This window comes from Corvus kubaryi, unplaced genomic scaffold, assembly GCF_017639235.1.
Source record: "Corvus kubaryi isolate FWS band 111438036 unplaced genomic scaffold, C.kubaryi_AGA036_p1.0 37182, whole genome shotgun sequence".
Lineage (NCBI taxonomy): Eukaryota > Metazoa > Chordata > Aves > Passeriformes > Corvidae > Corvus > Corvus kubaryi.
The window spans coordinates 723,840-735,844 of record NW_024581050.1 but is presented as its reverse complement, the minus strand read 5'-3'; the positions used below and the strand labels follow the sequence as shown (position 1 = coordinate 735,844).

The following is a 12,005-nucleotide window of genomic DNA, read 5'->3' as shown; positions in this document are numbered from 1 at the left end:
AGGGAGGGTCAGTCTGTGACGGGCAGCAGGGATGGGCAGTCTGTGATGGGCAGCAGGGATGGTCACTCTGTGACGGGCAGTAGGGAGGGTCAGTCTGTGACGGGCAGCAGGGAGGGTCAGTCTGTGATGGGCAATAGGGATGGACAGTCTGTGATGGGCAGTAGGGATGGGCAGTCTGTGACGGACAGTAGGGAGGGTCACTCTGTCATGGGCAGCAGGGAGGGTCAGTCTGTCATGGGCAGCAGGGAGGGTCAGTCTGTGATGGGGAGCAGGGAGGGTCAGTCTGTGATGGGCAGTAGGGAGGGTCAGTCTGTGATGGGCAGCCTGCAAGGAGTGAGAATTCTCCTTGATACCAGGTCACCTTCACCACCCCCTGGGATTGTCCTATCCAGAGGAGCATTCCCGTCCTGGGCTCAGGGAATTGCTGAGAGCCTCAGATTTCCCAGGACAAAGCTGTCCAGACTCCAGACCAGGTCTCCCACCAGGACAGGGTCCGTGCACCACCAGCTCCCCACAGCCCCCCCTGGAACAAGTCCCAGAGTCCCACTGGGTGCTCGGGAGAGAAGAGATTTGGGTGCCCCCCACACCTGCAGGCCTCCTGGCTCCTGTGCCTCATCTCCTTGACCCATCTGTTGAGCAGGGAGTTCTCCCGCCGGTACCAGTAGTAGATGCTCAGCATCAGGGCGGGCAGCAGGAACAGGAAGATGACGACGAGGGCGATCAAGATGGATTCGTGGTCTGGCAGGAGAAGCACAGGCACGAGTGAGGGGCTGGGACAGCCACCAGCCTCTGGCCTCACTCAGTGGCAGCAGTGACCCCATGCACCCATTCCTGGCCACCTGAGCTGGAGACACCCCTGCTGGTCACACCTCCGGGAAGGGAACAGGCCCTCAGTGGCCTCTGGTGGCAGTGGGTGGCCACCAACCAGCCAGAGCTGGGCACAGAGCGTGGGGCTGCCTGAACAGACCCCACCCAGCCCCTCTGTAAGCACCCAACCCTCCCCTGGCACCACTGGAGGCCAGGAGCACCTCGGGGCACTGGGGCCGAGCTGTGACTCACTGTGGCTCTGCACGGGGCCACTGTCCATGCTGCCACCCAGGCCCGGCTTCTCGCAGTACGGGGGGGCCCAGCCAGGGTCACAGTGACAGTTCTTGTTGCTGTTGCAGACCTGGGGACAGAGGAGAGGGTTGGCCACCACCAGGGGGGTGTGGAAAGGATGGTCTGTGGGGCAGGGATGAGAACAGATGGTGACAGAAGAAGCTTCGCCGCTGACAGTGTTCCCCTTGGACATCACAGAATCATGGAATGGTTTGGGTTGGAAGAGACCTTAAAGCTCATCTCATTTCCACCCCTGCCATGGCAGGGACACCTCCCACTGTCCCAGGCTGCTCCCAGCCCCAATGTCCAGCCTGGCCTTGGACACTGCCAGGGATCCAGAGGCAGCCACAGCTGCTCTGGGCACCCTGTGCCAGGGCCTGCCCACCCTCCCAGCCAGCAATTTCTTCCCAATATCCCATCTACACCTCTTCTTTCAGTTTGAAGCCGTTCCCCCTTGTCCTGTCACTATCTGCCCATGTCAAAAGTCACTCTCCCTCTTTTTTACAAGCTCTTTTTAGTGCCAGAAGGTCTCCCCAGAACCTTCTCTTCTCCAGGCTGATCAACTCCAGCTCTGAGAGCCTTAACGGTGCTGGACAGAACAAAAGGGTGAATGTGAGTGTTTTACCTGCCACAAAAGGGTAAATCAGATGGTTTTGCCTGTCATGAAAGGGTAAATCAGATGGTTTTACCTGTCACATCCTTTCCATAACCCAGCAGGAATTCCCACAGCCATTTCTGTTGCCTCATCTGACAAAGCCCTGCACTCCTCTGTAACCTTTCTGCTTTGGAGAACAGTGTCTCCTCCCATTCCCTGAACCATTTCCCTGCTTTTCTGCAGTCCCAGTTGTCTTTCCAGCTCTTGTTTTGCTCTCAGGGGGACCAGGCACCTGCTCTGAGCTCCAAACACTCTCCAGCTCAAATCAGACCCTGATTCAAGTTTTGCAGATGGTCCTTACACCACAAACAATCTTCCTCTCACTTGGACACGGGTGAGCAAAGAGCCCAGCTCAGCCCCACCTGGAGCTGACGCATGGGACAGCTCTGAAAGGCAGAAATCTATTGGGTCACAGGGCTCATCCCTGTGGGAGACATTTGGTTTGGCTCAAAAACCTGCACCTCATCCCAGGAATCCTGAGCAGGTCCCGGGCAGCCACTCACCCCGTGGCCGTGGCAGCGGGACACGCACTTCTCCAGCTCAAACAGGGACGCGTTCTGGCACCGGCGGTCCTTGCACACCTGGCAGGGAGACGAGGGGCTGAGGTCAGAGGAGGACCCAGGAGGGGGGGCTGCTGGCACTGGTGGGGGTCTCTGAAGGATTTTTCCTTGGAAAATGCAGGGTGGTTAAATTGCATTGTTCCAGTCAATGGATTTCACTCCCATTTGCAGCACAGCCACGAAGCCTCTGCCATTCCCTATCCAGGATGGCTCAGCAGAGCCCAGCCACCACCACTCCCAGCCCTCCACACAGAGCCTTCCACACAACCCACCTGGCAGCTCCTGCAGAAACCATTTCCCATTTGGCCCCAAAACCCAGGCACTGGCCAAAGTAAACAATGCTGGATTTCAGAACTAGCCATGTTTCCTCATGAAAATGTCACCATTTTGGCCTTCCCAATGAAAATGTCACTGCTAAAATGCCAAACAGGGAAGGCTGTGTCTCCACAGCCAACTCTCTCTGGAACACATCCCTGCTTCCGTGTCCTCCACCAGCCTCTGCCCTCTCTCAGCTCTGCTGACCCTCTCTAAGGTCCTTGGAGAAGCAGGGGCTGCAGAGGACACCAGTGCCCAGCTAGCACTGGATTTGTCACGTTGATTCCTGACAGAGCTTTCCTGTTTCCTCTGGGAAACAACCTCTCCACAGGAGGAATCCTCCTCCACCAAGTCCTGGGGCAGTTCCCGCTGGGATTGTTTCACTCTGAACTGATTTGGTGAAGAAGCTTAGAGGGCTGAGAGAACAATTTGGTGGCCTAAACGTGAGTGAGTATCTGGTGATGTCTACAAATGCCCCAGGTGAGAAGACTCTGGTGGCCTACAAACATCTGGTGACAGCAGTTGAGGTGTCACTGATGCAATGTCTGCAAGTGTGGAAGGAACCCCATCCCAGGGCCTGGCTGTGACGTGGCAAGAGCCACGTGCACCCTGGAGCTGGGTCAGAGCCCAGAGACGGTGACCTGCAGGAGAGCCCACCCCAGGAAGGGGCACTCACCATCCCATCTCCACATTTGGTGCCCGTCAGGACCAGCCCGGGGTCGGACAGGTCCTCCTGGTCGTCCTTGGCGCTGTAGACGAAGGTGCCCCGGCACTTCACCTCCCGGCCCTTGAACCGGATCGTGGTGTCGATGGACACCGTGTTGGTCCCCTGCGGCTTCTTGGCGGAGCTCTGGCACTGGATCTTCCCACACATGGCATCCCTGGGGGGGGCACAGCCGAGGGGAGCTAGGAAGTGGGGGCAGCAGCCCCTCACCCTCCCAGCCCCATCATCCCACTGAATTTATGGCCACGTTAGAGAGGCTCTGCAGATTAAATCACGGACAGCACAGAGAAAGGGTGGAGGGAACAGCCGGGGGAGCGGGAGGCTCTGACATCCCAAAATAACTGGGAATACTGGAGAGCATGCACTCCCGAATCTCCCTCTGACACTGTGTTTCATTTTCCATCAGGCTGGGCTGGGAGGTGCTCGTGGTGGGACAACAGAATCACAGGGTCGTTTCGGCTGGAAAAGACCTGGAGATCACCAAGTCCAACCTCCCAGCAGCGATGGGGACAGAGCCCAGGAAGGACCTGGTGGCTTCCTCGGGTACCAAACAGGGCTGTCCCAAGGGCTGGTGCCTGGAGGCTGAGGTGGGACCCTCCCAGTGCCTTGGCAGGGGTGGCAGGGGCAGCGGGAGGGGGACACGGGGCACCCCCATGGGACCCACCTCTTGTCACACTTGACGTAGCGGCCCTGGCTGTCCTTGCCGCAGTTGCCGTAGGTGTTCCCGGCCATGTTCACGTCCTGGAAACAGGCGTCCGGCGCTGGCCATGCTCCTGCACACAGGGGAAAGGTCCTGGGGACAGCAGGCAGCGGGCAGAAATCCCAAAAGCAGGAGCAGCAGCTGGATGCTCATGGAGAAAACACTGAGGAAAAGTCTCCCAAGAGCTGCTGCTGTGGGTGCCGGGCCAAGGACAGGAGGGATGAAATTCCCTTTTCTCTGGAGTCTCGTGGAGGATTTTGATCATGGAATGGTTTGGGTTGGAAGGGACCATAAAGATCATCAAGTTCCACCCCCTGCCCTGGGTAGGGATACCTTCCACCATCCCAGGCTGCTCCAAGCCCCAATGTCCAACCTGGCCTGGGACACTGCCAGGGATCCAGGGGCAGCCACAGCTGCTCTGGGCACCCTGTGCCAGGGCTCCTTCATCCACCACCCCCAGCCCCACTGGCAGGGGCCACGGGGACCCTACAGGGACCCAGCAGTGAGACTCCAAAGGGTTCCTGCTCCGGAGGGGTGGGAAGCAGGCAGGGGGCTGGCGGGACTGACCTGGCCCCCAGAGCTGCACGCACTGCTGGTGGTGGGTCATGCACATGCCGTTGTTGCAGTAGGCCTCTCCGTAGGCGCACGAGGAGCCGTCCAGCAGGTACACGTTGGCTGGGCAGTACGGCGAGGCTCCCGTGCAGAATTCCGGGAGGTCACAGGATCCCGCGGCTTCCCGGCACATCGTCCCCGCCACCTTTAGCTGCAGGGGGAGAGGAGAACACCGGCACTGAGCCAAGGGGATGAGGGGAGATTGATGGTGCGCAGCTGGGGGCCATAAACATCTGTAAGGTCCCCTGTGAGCGTGTTGGGGGCTGTCAAGGTATAGGGACACATTCCTCAGCTGGACCCCAGCCACGAAGGGGTCAGGAATTCTCCCGGAGAGGGAAAAGGGCCTGGAGGGGCAGAACAAGGGAATGGCTTCCCAGTGCCAGAGGGCAGGGGTGGATGGCATATTGGGAAGGAATTGTTCTCTGTGAGGGTGGGCAGGCCCTGGCACAGGGTGCCCAGAGCAGCTGGGGCTGCCCCTGGATCCCTGGCAGTGCCCAAGGCCAGGCTGGACATTGGGGCTGGGAGCAGCCTGGGACAGTGGGAGGTGTCCCTGCCATGGCAGGGGTGGCACTGGAGGGGCTTTGAGGTCCCTTCCCACACAGCCCATTCCATGATTCTCCTGCAGACACAAGGTCACACATTAACCCTCCTCCTCCTCGGGCACAGGGAGTGACCTTATGGACCAGCAGCACTGGAGTCCCAAGGGAATGGTGGGGCCAGGTCTCCACCTCATCCCATGGGCACGGGGAGGGCAGGGCAGGGCGGGGTCTCACCTTGCAGTTGTGGCAGCAGTCGCCGTGGGCACACTGGGCCCCCTCCTTGAGCGTGCAGTTGTGAGCGTTGCAGCAGGGGTTGGTGCATTCCTGCGTGGAGAGAGGACAGCTCCATGGGCAGTGCTTCCATCCCTTCCCCAGCACTGCCCCCAGCCCCTTCTCCACCCATCACAGCATTGCCCTTCTCATCCCGCCAGCAGGGAAACTGAGGCACGGAGGGGATGAGGAAGAACTGGGCACTTAAGGGAAAGGTCAAGGAGAAAGTCAGGACTGGGATAAATGGATTCACGAAGGTGGGACTGGGAAGAGCCCTTGGGATGGAGTTCCTGTGACTGCAAACCCTTCCCTTGGAAACCCCCTGTGCAGGAGTTCCTCAGCTGAGCCGGGCTGCAGAGCTGTGCAGGAGGGGCCCACCTGCACCCCGACCTTGCAGGAGGGGCCCACCTGCACCCCCACCTCCCAGGGGGGGCTCACTCCGTACCTCCACCTCCCCACAGTCACAGTCCTCGCCCTCCTCCCGGAAGCCGTTGCCACATTTCCGTCCCACCACCAGGTCCTTGGTGTCGGGCAGGTTGAAGAGGCACATTCCCCCTCCCTTCTGGAAGTAGCTCTCCAGCTGCCTCTTGCTGCAGGAGCTGAACACGCGAGGGAAGGGGTGGCTGTGTGGGGACAGAGCGGGACAGGTGGGGAGAGGGGGCAGCAGGGCCAGGAGAAGGTGGAAAATCGGTCAGACCTGGGAATTTGGGACGTGGACAAACCGGCACAAACCCTGCCAAGAGCAGATTCCCCATGGCTCAGTGAGCCCAGGAACATCTCCCACCCCAGCTGGCACAGCCAGACCAACAACCAGGGGACACCACTGAACCCAAAATCCTCAGGAATGGGATGGGGGCAGGCAGAGCCCCTGTCCATCGCCCCTGGAACGTCAACCCCCCTGCATGGAACCTCCTGAGCCTGGAACCCCCTGGTGTGAGCCCCACCCTGCAGAGCCTGAGCTCAGCGCTGGTGCAGGTGTCACCTCTGCCCTGGGACACTGCAGCCCCCCCGAGCCCCCACAGGCAGGTGCCCCCTCCGGCAGGGACCCTCTGCTCCCCACAGCTCAAACCTCAAGCCTTCCTGTTCTCACTCAACCGGGACAGGAAACACCCACCTGGGCTGCTGAAACACCCCCCGGCTGAGATGGGTGAAATAATTTAAAATTAAAGAAATATGGATAAAAAAACCACCAAAAAGGACCCAGGGAGCTGCAAAAAATAAAATAGTCGGAGCCTACAATGTGTAAGGAGCTGAGGAACAGGAGAAGCACTCATTTTCTACAGAAGCTCTGAGCAAGATTCTTCTCTAATTTCACAGTTTGTGGGGTTTTGGTGGTTTAAGAAGAAGGAAGCATTTCCTCCTTCTTAGAAAAGGTTTCATTTCCTCTTAACACTGAAAAATAAGTTTATTTTAATATCAGGACATCTCATTCTCGAGATGATACAGAGGACATTTTATAACAGAGGTTTTGAAGTCTCTTGAGCTGGAGGGAAACCTGTAAGTGCCTGCAGGTCACTGAGGCTGAGCAAGCCAATATACCCTATATATATTTTTATATACTCATTTAATGTGCAAATAGGGACGGGCTGAACACAGCCAAAAATTTGCTTTTCCCCACCACAATCCTCCCAGGCAGAGGTTAAATCCTGTGGGATCAACACCAGGGTCTGGCAGCCCTGAGAGCCAAGAGGGAACAGCCCGGGAACACCCTGAAACAACAACTGGGGTCCCACTGCTCTTTCCTAATTGGAAGAGCAGGTGGCTTCAAAAAAAGGGAATAAACAGCTGCTCCTCAGCAGTGCAGGGATATCCGGGATGAGCGTATCGTCAGGAGAGGGAAAACCCAACGGGAGAAGGGGTTTGGAAAGGAAACTGGCGCCAACCAGATGGATTATGAAGCCCATCCAGTGCCCCCCCATCCATGGGCAGGGACACCTCCCACCACCCCAGGCTACTCCAAGCCCCAGTGTCCAGCCTGGCCTTGGGCACTGCCAGGGATCCAGGGGCAGCTTTGGGCAGCCTCACCACCCTCCAGGGCCTCACCACCCTCCCAGCCAGGAATTCCCACTGGGAAGCCATTCCCTTGTTCTGTCCCTCCAGGCCTTGGCCCCAGTCCCTCTGCAGCTCTCCTGGAGCCCCTTTAGGCCCTGCAAGGGGCTCGCAGCTCTCCCTGGCTCCTTCCCTTCTCCAGGGCAACATTCCCAGCTCTCCCAGCCTGATCCAGAGCAGAGGTGACAACATTCCCTGCCCACTCCCAGCCCACCCAGCACCCACAGCCTGCTGGGGGCTTTGGGGACACATCCAGGGCATTGGGAACACATCCCAGGGCCAGCACCACTCACCCCGTGGCTGCTGCCATGACACAGCCGCCCTGCTCTGGGGTGGCCTCCACGCAGCAGCCCTTGGTGTCGTGGACCATCCCGAAGTTGTGGCCGATCTCGTGGGCCATGGTGGCGGCGGCTCCGATGGGCTGCTCCGCGTGGTCCTGCACCGCGAGGGGAGGGGTCAGCACAGCCACCGTGAGCAAGGGACGGGCTGATCCCACAGCCGGGAATGGGGCTGGGCCCACGGAGGGACCACACACCCCGGGATGCAGCTGGATCCCGAGGGAGATGGGGCTGGAGGAAGGTTCATGGCAGCAGTGGGGCTTGGTCGGCTGAAATTGGCTCTGGGGAAGCTCTTTGGCTGGAGCCAACTGCTTAAAACTCAGGGCACATCCCAAAAACCAGAAACCTGGGTGCCCCCACCACCCCACCCAGGGATCACAGGTGACCAGGGCCACCATGGAGGAGGAGAAGTTGTCTGGGCAGGGATCCAGAGAAATCCAGAGAGCACAAGCAGGGCTCAGGCAGGGTCTCCTCATGAGGGACAGCAGCATGGAGTGCTGCACTTCATGGAGTGCACAGGAGATCCCAACGCTGCTGCCAGCTGGGAGCTGGGGCTGGACCTGGGCTGGGAGACCTTTAACAGCCCCTTCTCACCCCCCCTTTGTACCTGGCCAACACCTGAGGGGGTCAGGAGCCACCAGCACCACCCCTCACCCTCAGGCTGCACCCCAGCTCCAGGGGGCTGCTCCTCCAACCCCATGGAGAACTCCCCCAGGCCGGTGGGGACCCCCAGCCCCCCTTACCACGCTGACCCCTCCGGAGTTATCGGCGCTGCACATCCCCTCCAGCGGAGCCATGCCGATGGTGGTGCCCCCGAAGGTCTTCCCTCTGCCCGGGCAGGAGAACAGGCGCAGTTCAGCACCGGGGGGGTTGGAGTGCCCAGCCCCGCTGGGAGCCCCGCCCGGTGTCCCCAGCCCAGGGCTCACGTCAGCAGCTGGGCATTGTCGTGCTTCTTGCGCGCCCTCAGCGACTTCTTCCACTGCAGGAAGGCCCAGAGCGTGGCGTTGGCGTCGCTGCTCACGGCGCACTGGTCCCGCTCCGTCCACACCTCCAGCCCGATCAGGGCCACCTTGATGTTCAGCAGCCTGTAAAACTGCAGCAGGGGACAGGTGGAGGGCGTGGGGATTGGAATTCCCTGGACATCCTCCATCCCTGGTGTGGCGTTGCAGCTGGTGGGTCTCTGTGTTTCCCTCCAGCTGTGTGACTCCAGGATACACCTGTCCCAAACCCACCTGCAAGCACGGGCTCCACAGGCACAGGTGTGGGCACAGGAGCCAGTCAGGGTGGCACGGTGACGTTCAGTGACAACACCTCAGTGTGTCCCTTCTCTGCCAAAGAGGCTGGCACTGTCCCAGGCAGGAGCCAGTGAATGCTTCCCTGCTGAGCTCAGCCCACGGGTGACAGAGCCCTTCCCACCATCGCTCAGAGAACTCCTCAATTCCTTGATGGGTGGCCAAGCCCTGGCACAGCCGCCCAGCAGAGGGGTGGAGTTCCCAGCCCTGAAGGGATTTAAAGTTGCGTGGATGTGGCACTTGGGGACAAGGTCAGTGGTGGCCTTGGCAGTGCTGGGGAATGGTTGGACTCGAAGGACTTAGAGATCTTTTCCAACATTAACAATTCCATAACTCTGTGATTCCTTGCCCGGTGACACGGGGACAGTCCCTGAGGGTCACACAAGGGCCTGGCAGGTCCCTCACCTTGTCCACGTAGTTTGCAATCTCCACGATGCGCTGCTTGGTGTGGCCCAGGTTGAGGTTCTGGTTCCTGTACTGGAGAGAGGTGAGGATGGGAAAGGGTCACAGGGAAAATCCGGGATGGAGGCAGATAGGGACCCTGGTTTTCTGCCCCCCAGCACTCACCAGGGTGTGATCAGCAACGATGAAGAGCTCCATGTACTTCATGGTCCTCCAGGCATCTCTCTTGGCCTGCAGGCAGACACAGGGCTCAGCAAAGAGGGGCAGCCCTCAGCTCTGGGACCCTCCAGACACCACAGAGCTGCTCAGGAGGGACAGCTGAGAGGGGAAACTGAGGCATGAGGTGACAAGGAACATTTGGGTGGCTCCAAACGACCTCACGTCATGTCCCACACTGTAGGACACAGCACCAGGACCCAACCCACGCGTCCTCTCTTTGGGGTCTCCTGCCCAAACTCCAGCCAGGCAAGCCACCCACACAGACCCTCCCACCCCACCTGCCTGCACAGCCCCGCCCAGCTGCCGGGAACATGGGAGCTGTCAGCGGTGCCAAGAGCCCCTCATGGCCCTCTGCCTGTCCCCAGACAGATCCCATGAGGATTTACCTGGGTGGATTTACCCAGGTGGATTTATCCTGGGTGAATTTACCTGGGTGGATTTACCCATGAGGATTTACCCTGAGTGGATTTACCTGTGAGGATTTACCCAGGTGAATTTACCTGGGTGGATTTACCCATGAGGATTTACCCGTGAGGATTTACCTGGGTGGATTTACCTGTGAGGATTTACCCAGGTGGATTTATCCTGGGTGGATTTACCCAGGTGGATTTACCCGTGAGGATTTACCCTGAGTGGATTTACCCGTGAGGATTTACCTGGGTGGATTTACCCGTGAGGATTTACCCTGAGTGGATTTATCCTGGGTGGATTTACCCAGGTGGATTTATCCATGAGGATTTACCCGTGAGGATTTACCCGTGGGTGCTGCGGTTGGAAGAGCTGGGCGATGCCACCGATGGCGCTCCCGAGGTCATGGCCATGCCCACAGGTGCCCCTGGGCACGGGCAGGTGCTCTGCTCGGTGGATGAGATGCAGACCTGGCTCAGGGCTCCCCAGGGGTCTCAGGTAGTAGCTGGTGTTGCTGCTGAGCACGATAAGGCCCCTGGAAACAGGAACAGCCCCGATGACTCCTGTGGTGCTCCCGCTCCGGCTCCCCCAGCCCCTGAGGCCCCACAAGCTCATGGCACGTCAGCCTGGTCCATACCCGAGTGGGAGCAGGGACAAGAGTTGGGGATTTCTGCCCACACAGCCCCAGGGGCAAACAAACCCTCGGCACCAAAACTTCCCCAGGTCAGAGCACAGGAACAAAGCCCAGCCTGGGACACCCCACTCTGGGTGCAGGGACTTGCCCCCTCCAGGGATACAATTCCTGGGAGTAAGCTCATGCTGCCAGAAATATGGACTCTGCCCCAGCCTGCCCAGTGCTGGGGCTGGGTGAAGGATGGGAGAAGGAAGAAGGACAAGATGGGAGTGATGGGAAAATCAGCCAGGTCAAGCATTTGGAGCGGCGCTTGCAGGAGCATCGGTGCTGCTCCAGGTGGTCCCGAAGGGGATCCCTGCAGGGAGAAGGAGCAGTGGATCCATCCCCCCCTTTGCCAGCTCCACAACCCCCCGACCCGGCATTCCTCCAATCCTGATTCCCCCATACCCTGCCCCTTCCCCCATACCGTATTCCCGAGCAGGTGCTGAGCACGACCCAGGAGCCGCCGTGGCCGCGGACGTGGCCGTGGTAGTGACAGTGCTCCTGGAGGGAGACAGTGGAGGCCTTCCTTCGAGGGCTGGGGGCAACAATCCCCGTGCGCTGATCCCAGAAAAGCACCCCTTTTCCATTTCCCCCTTTCCATTTCCCCTTTTCCTTTTCCCAGCCAGGCAGGCGCTGTCCCCTGCACCGGGAGCGGGAGGAGCCAGAAGCCGGAGTTCGGCCCGGGACGCAGCCCAGCGCCCGGCGCGGCGCTGGAAGGCTGACAGGAGGCCGGTGGGGGACATCGGGAGGGCCGGGTGCTGCCTGTGTTTGTGTCCCGAGGTGCTGTCCCGGGGCCAAGAGCCGCAGGAGCCGCGTGCTGCCGCATTCCTGCTGCCACGGGCGCCGGGGATGCTGCCAGGGAAACGCTTTGGCTCCATCCCGAGTGCCAAAACCCCCCGAGACACAGAGGTGAGCGTCCCCGCACCCACCGTGTGGTTCGGGGTCACCGTCACGGGCTGTCCGTCCTCGCTGTAGTGCGTCTCCGTGTAGCCCGGAGCCAACAGCCTGCGGGGGGAGAGCGGGGTGAGCAGCCGGGAGCTGCTCCAGGGCTCCCGGCACTGGGACACACCGAACCTCTGAGCCTGAACCCGGCGGAGCCATATCCCCGTGTCCCCCTGAGCTCCCCCGGCACCCGGCTGAGCCATCCC

The 12,005-nt window shown here is 60.0% G+C and overlaps 1 protein-coding gene across 1 annotated transcript in view; it reads right to left on the bottom strand.

Moving 5' to 3' along the window:
* The window catches only part of LOC121661614 (disintegrin and metalloproteinase domain-containing protein 33-like), a 15,796-nt gene extending 3,794 nt beyond the window's left edge, over positions 1 to 12,002 (bottom strand). Inside the window, exons 1-16 of the mRNA XM_042021974.1 lie at positions 11,787 to 12,002; positions 11,282 to 11,358; positions 10,530 to 10,716; positions 9,720 to 9,785; positions 9,558 to 9,629; positions 8,787 to 8,953; positions 8,604 to 8,688; positions 7,816 to 7,958; positions 5,919 to 6,096; positions 5,438 to 5,527; positions 4,620 to 4,815; positions 4,017 to 4,125; positions 3,305 to 3,509; positions 2,257 to 2,334; positions 1,060 to 1,168; positions 588 to 738 (exon numbers count right to left, since the gene is read on the bottom strand). Coding sequence (XP_041877908.1) covers positions 588 to 738; positions 1,060 to 1,168; positions 2,257 to 2,334; positions 3,305 to 3,509; positions 4,017 to 4,125; positions 4,620 to 4,815; positions 5,438 to 5,527; positions 5,919 to 6,096; positions 7,816 to 7,958; positions 8,604 to 8,688; positions 8,787 to 8,953; positions 9,558 to 9,629; positions 9,720 to 9,785; positions 10,530 to 10,716; positions 11,282 to 11,358; positions 11,787 to 12,002 — 2,129 coding nt within the window. The remainder of the gene's footprint in view (positions 1 to 587; positions 739 to 1,059; positions 1,169 to 2,256; positions 2,335 to 3,304; positions 3,510 to 4,016; positions 4,126 to 4,619; positions 4,816 to 5,437; positions 5,528 to 5,918; positions 6,097 to 7,815; positions 7,959 to 8,603; positions 8,689 to 8,786; positions 8,954 to 9,557; positions 9,630 to 9,719; positions 9,786 to 10,529; positions 10,717 to 11,281; positions 11,359 to 11,786) is intronic.
* Positions 12,003 to 12,005: the final 3 nt, after the last annotated feature.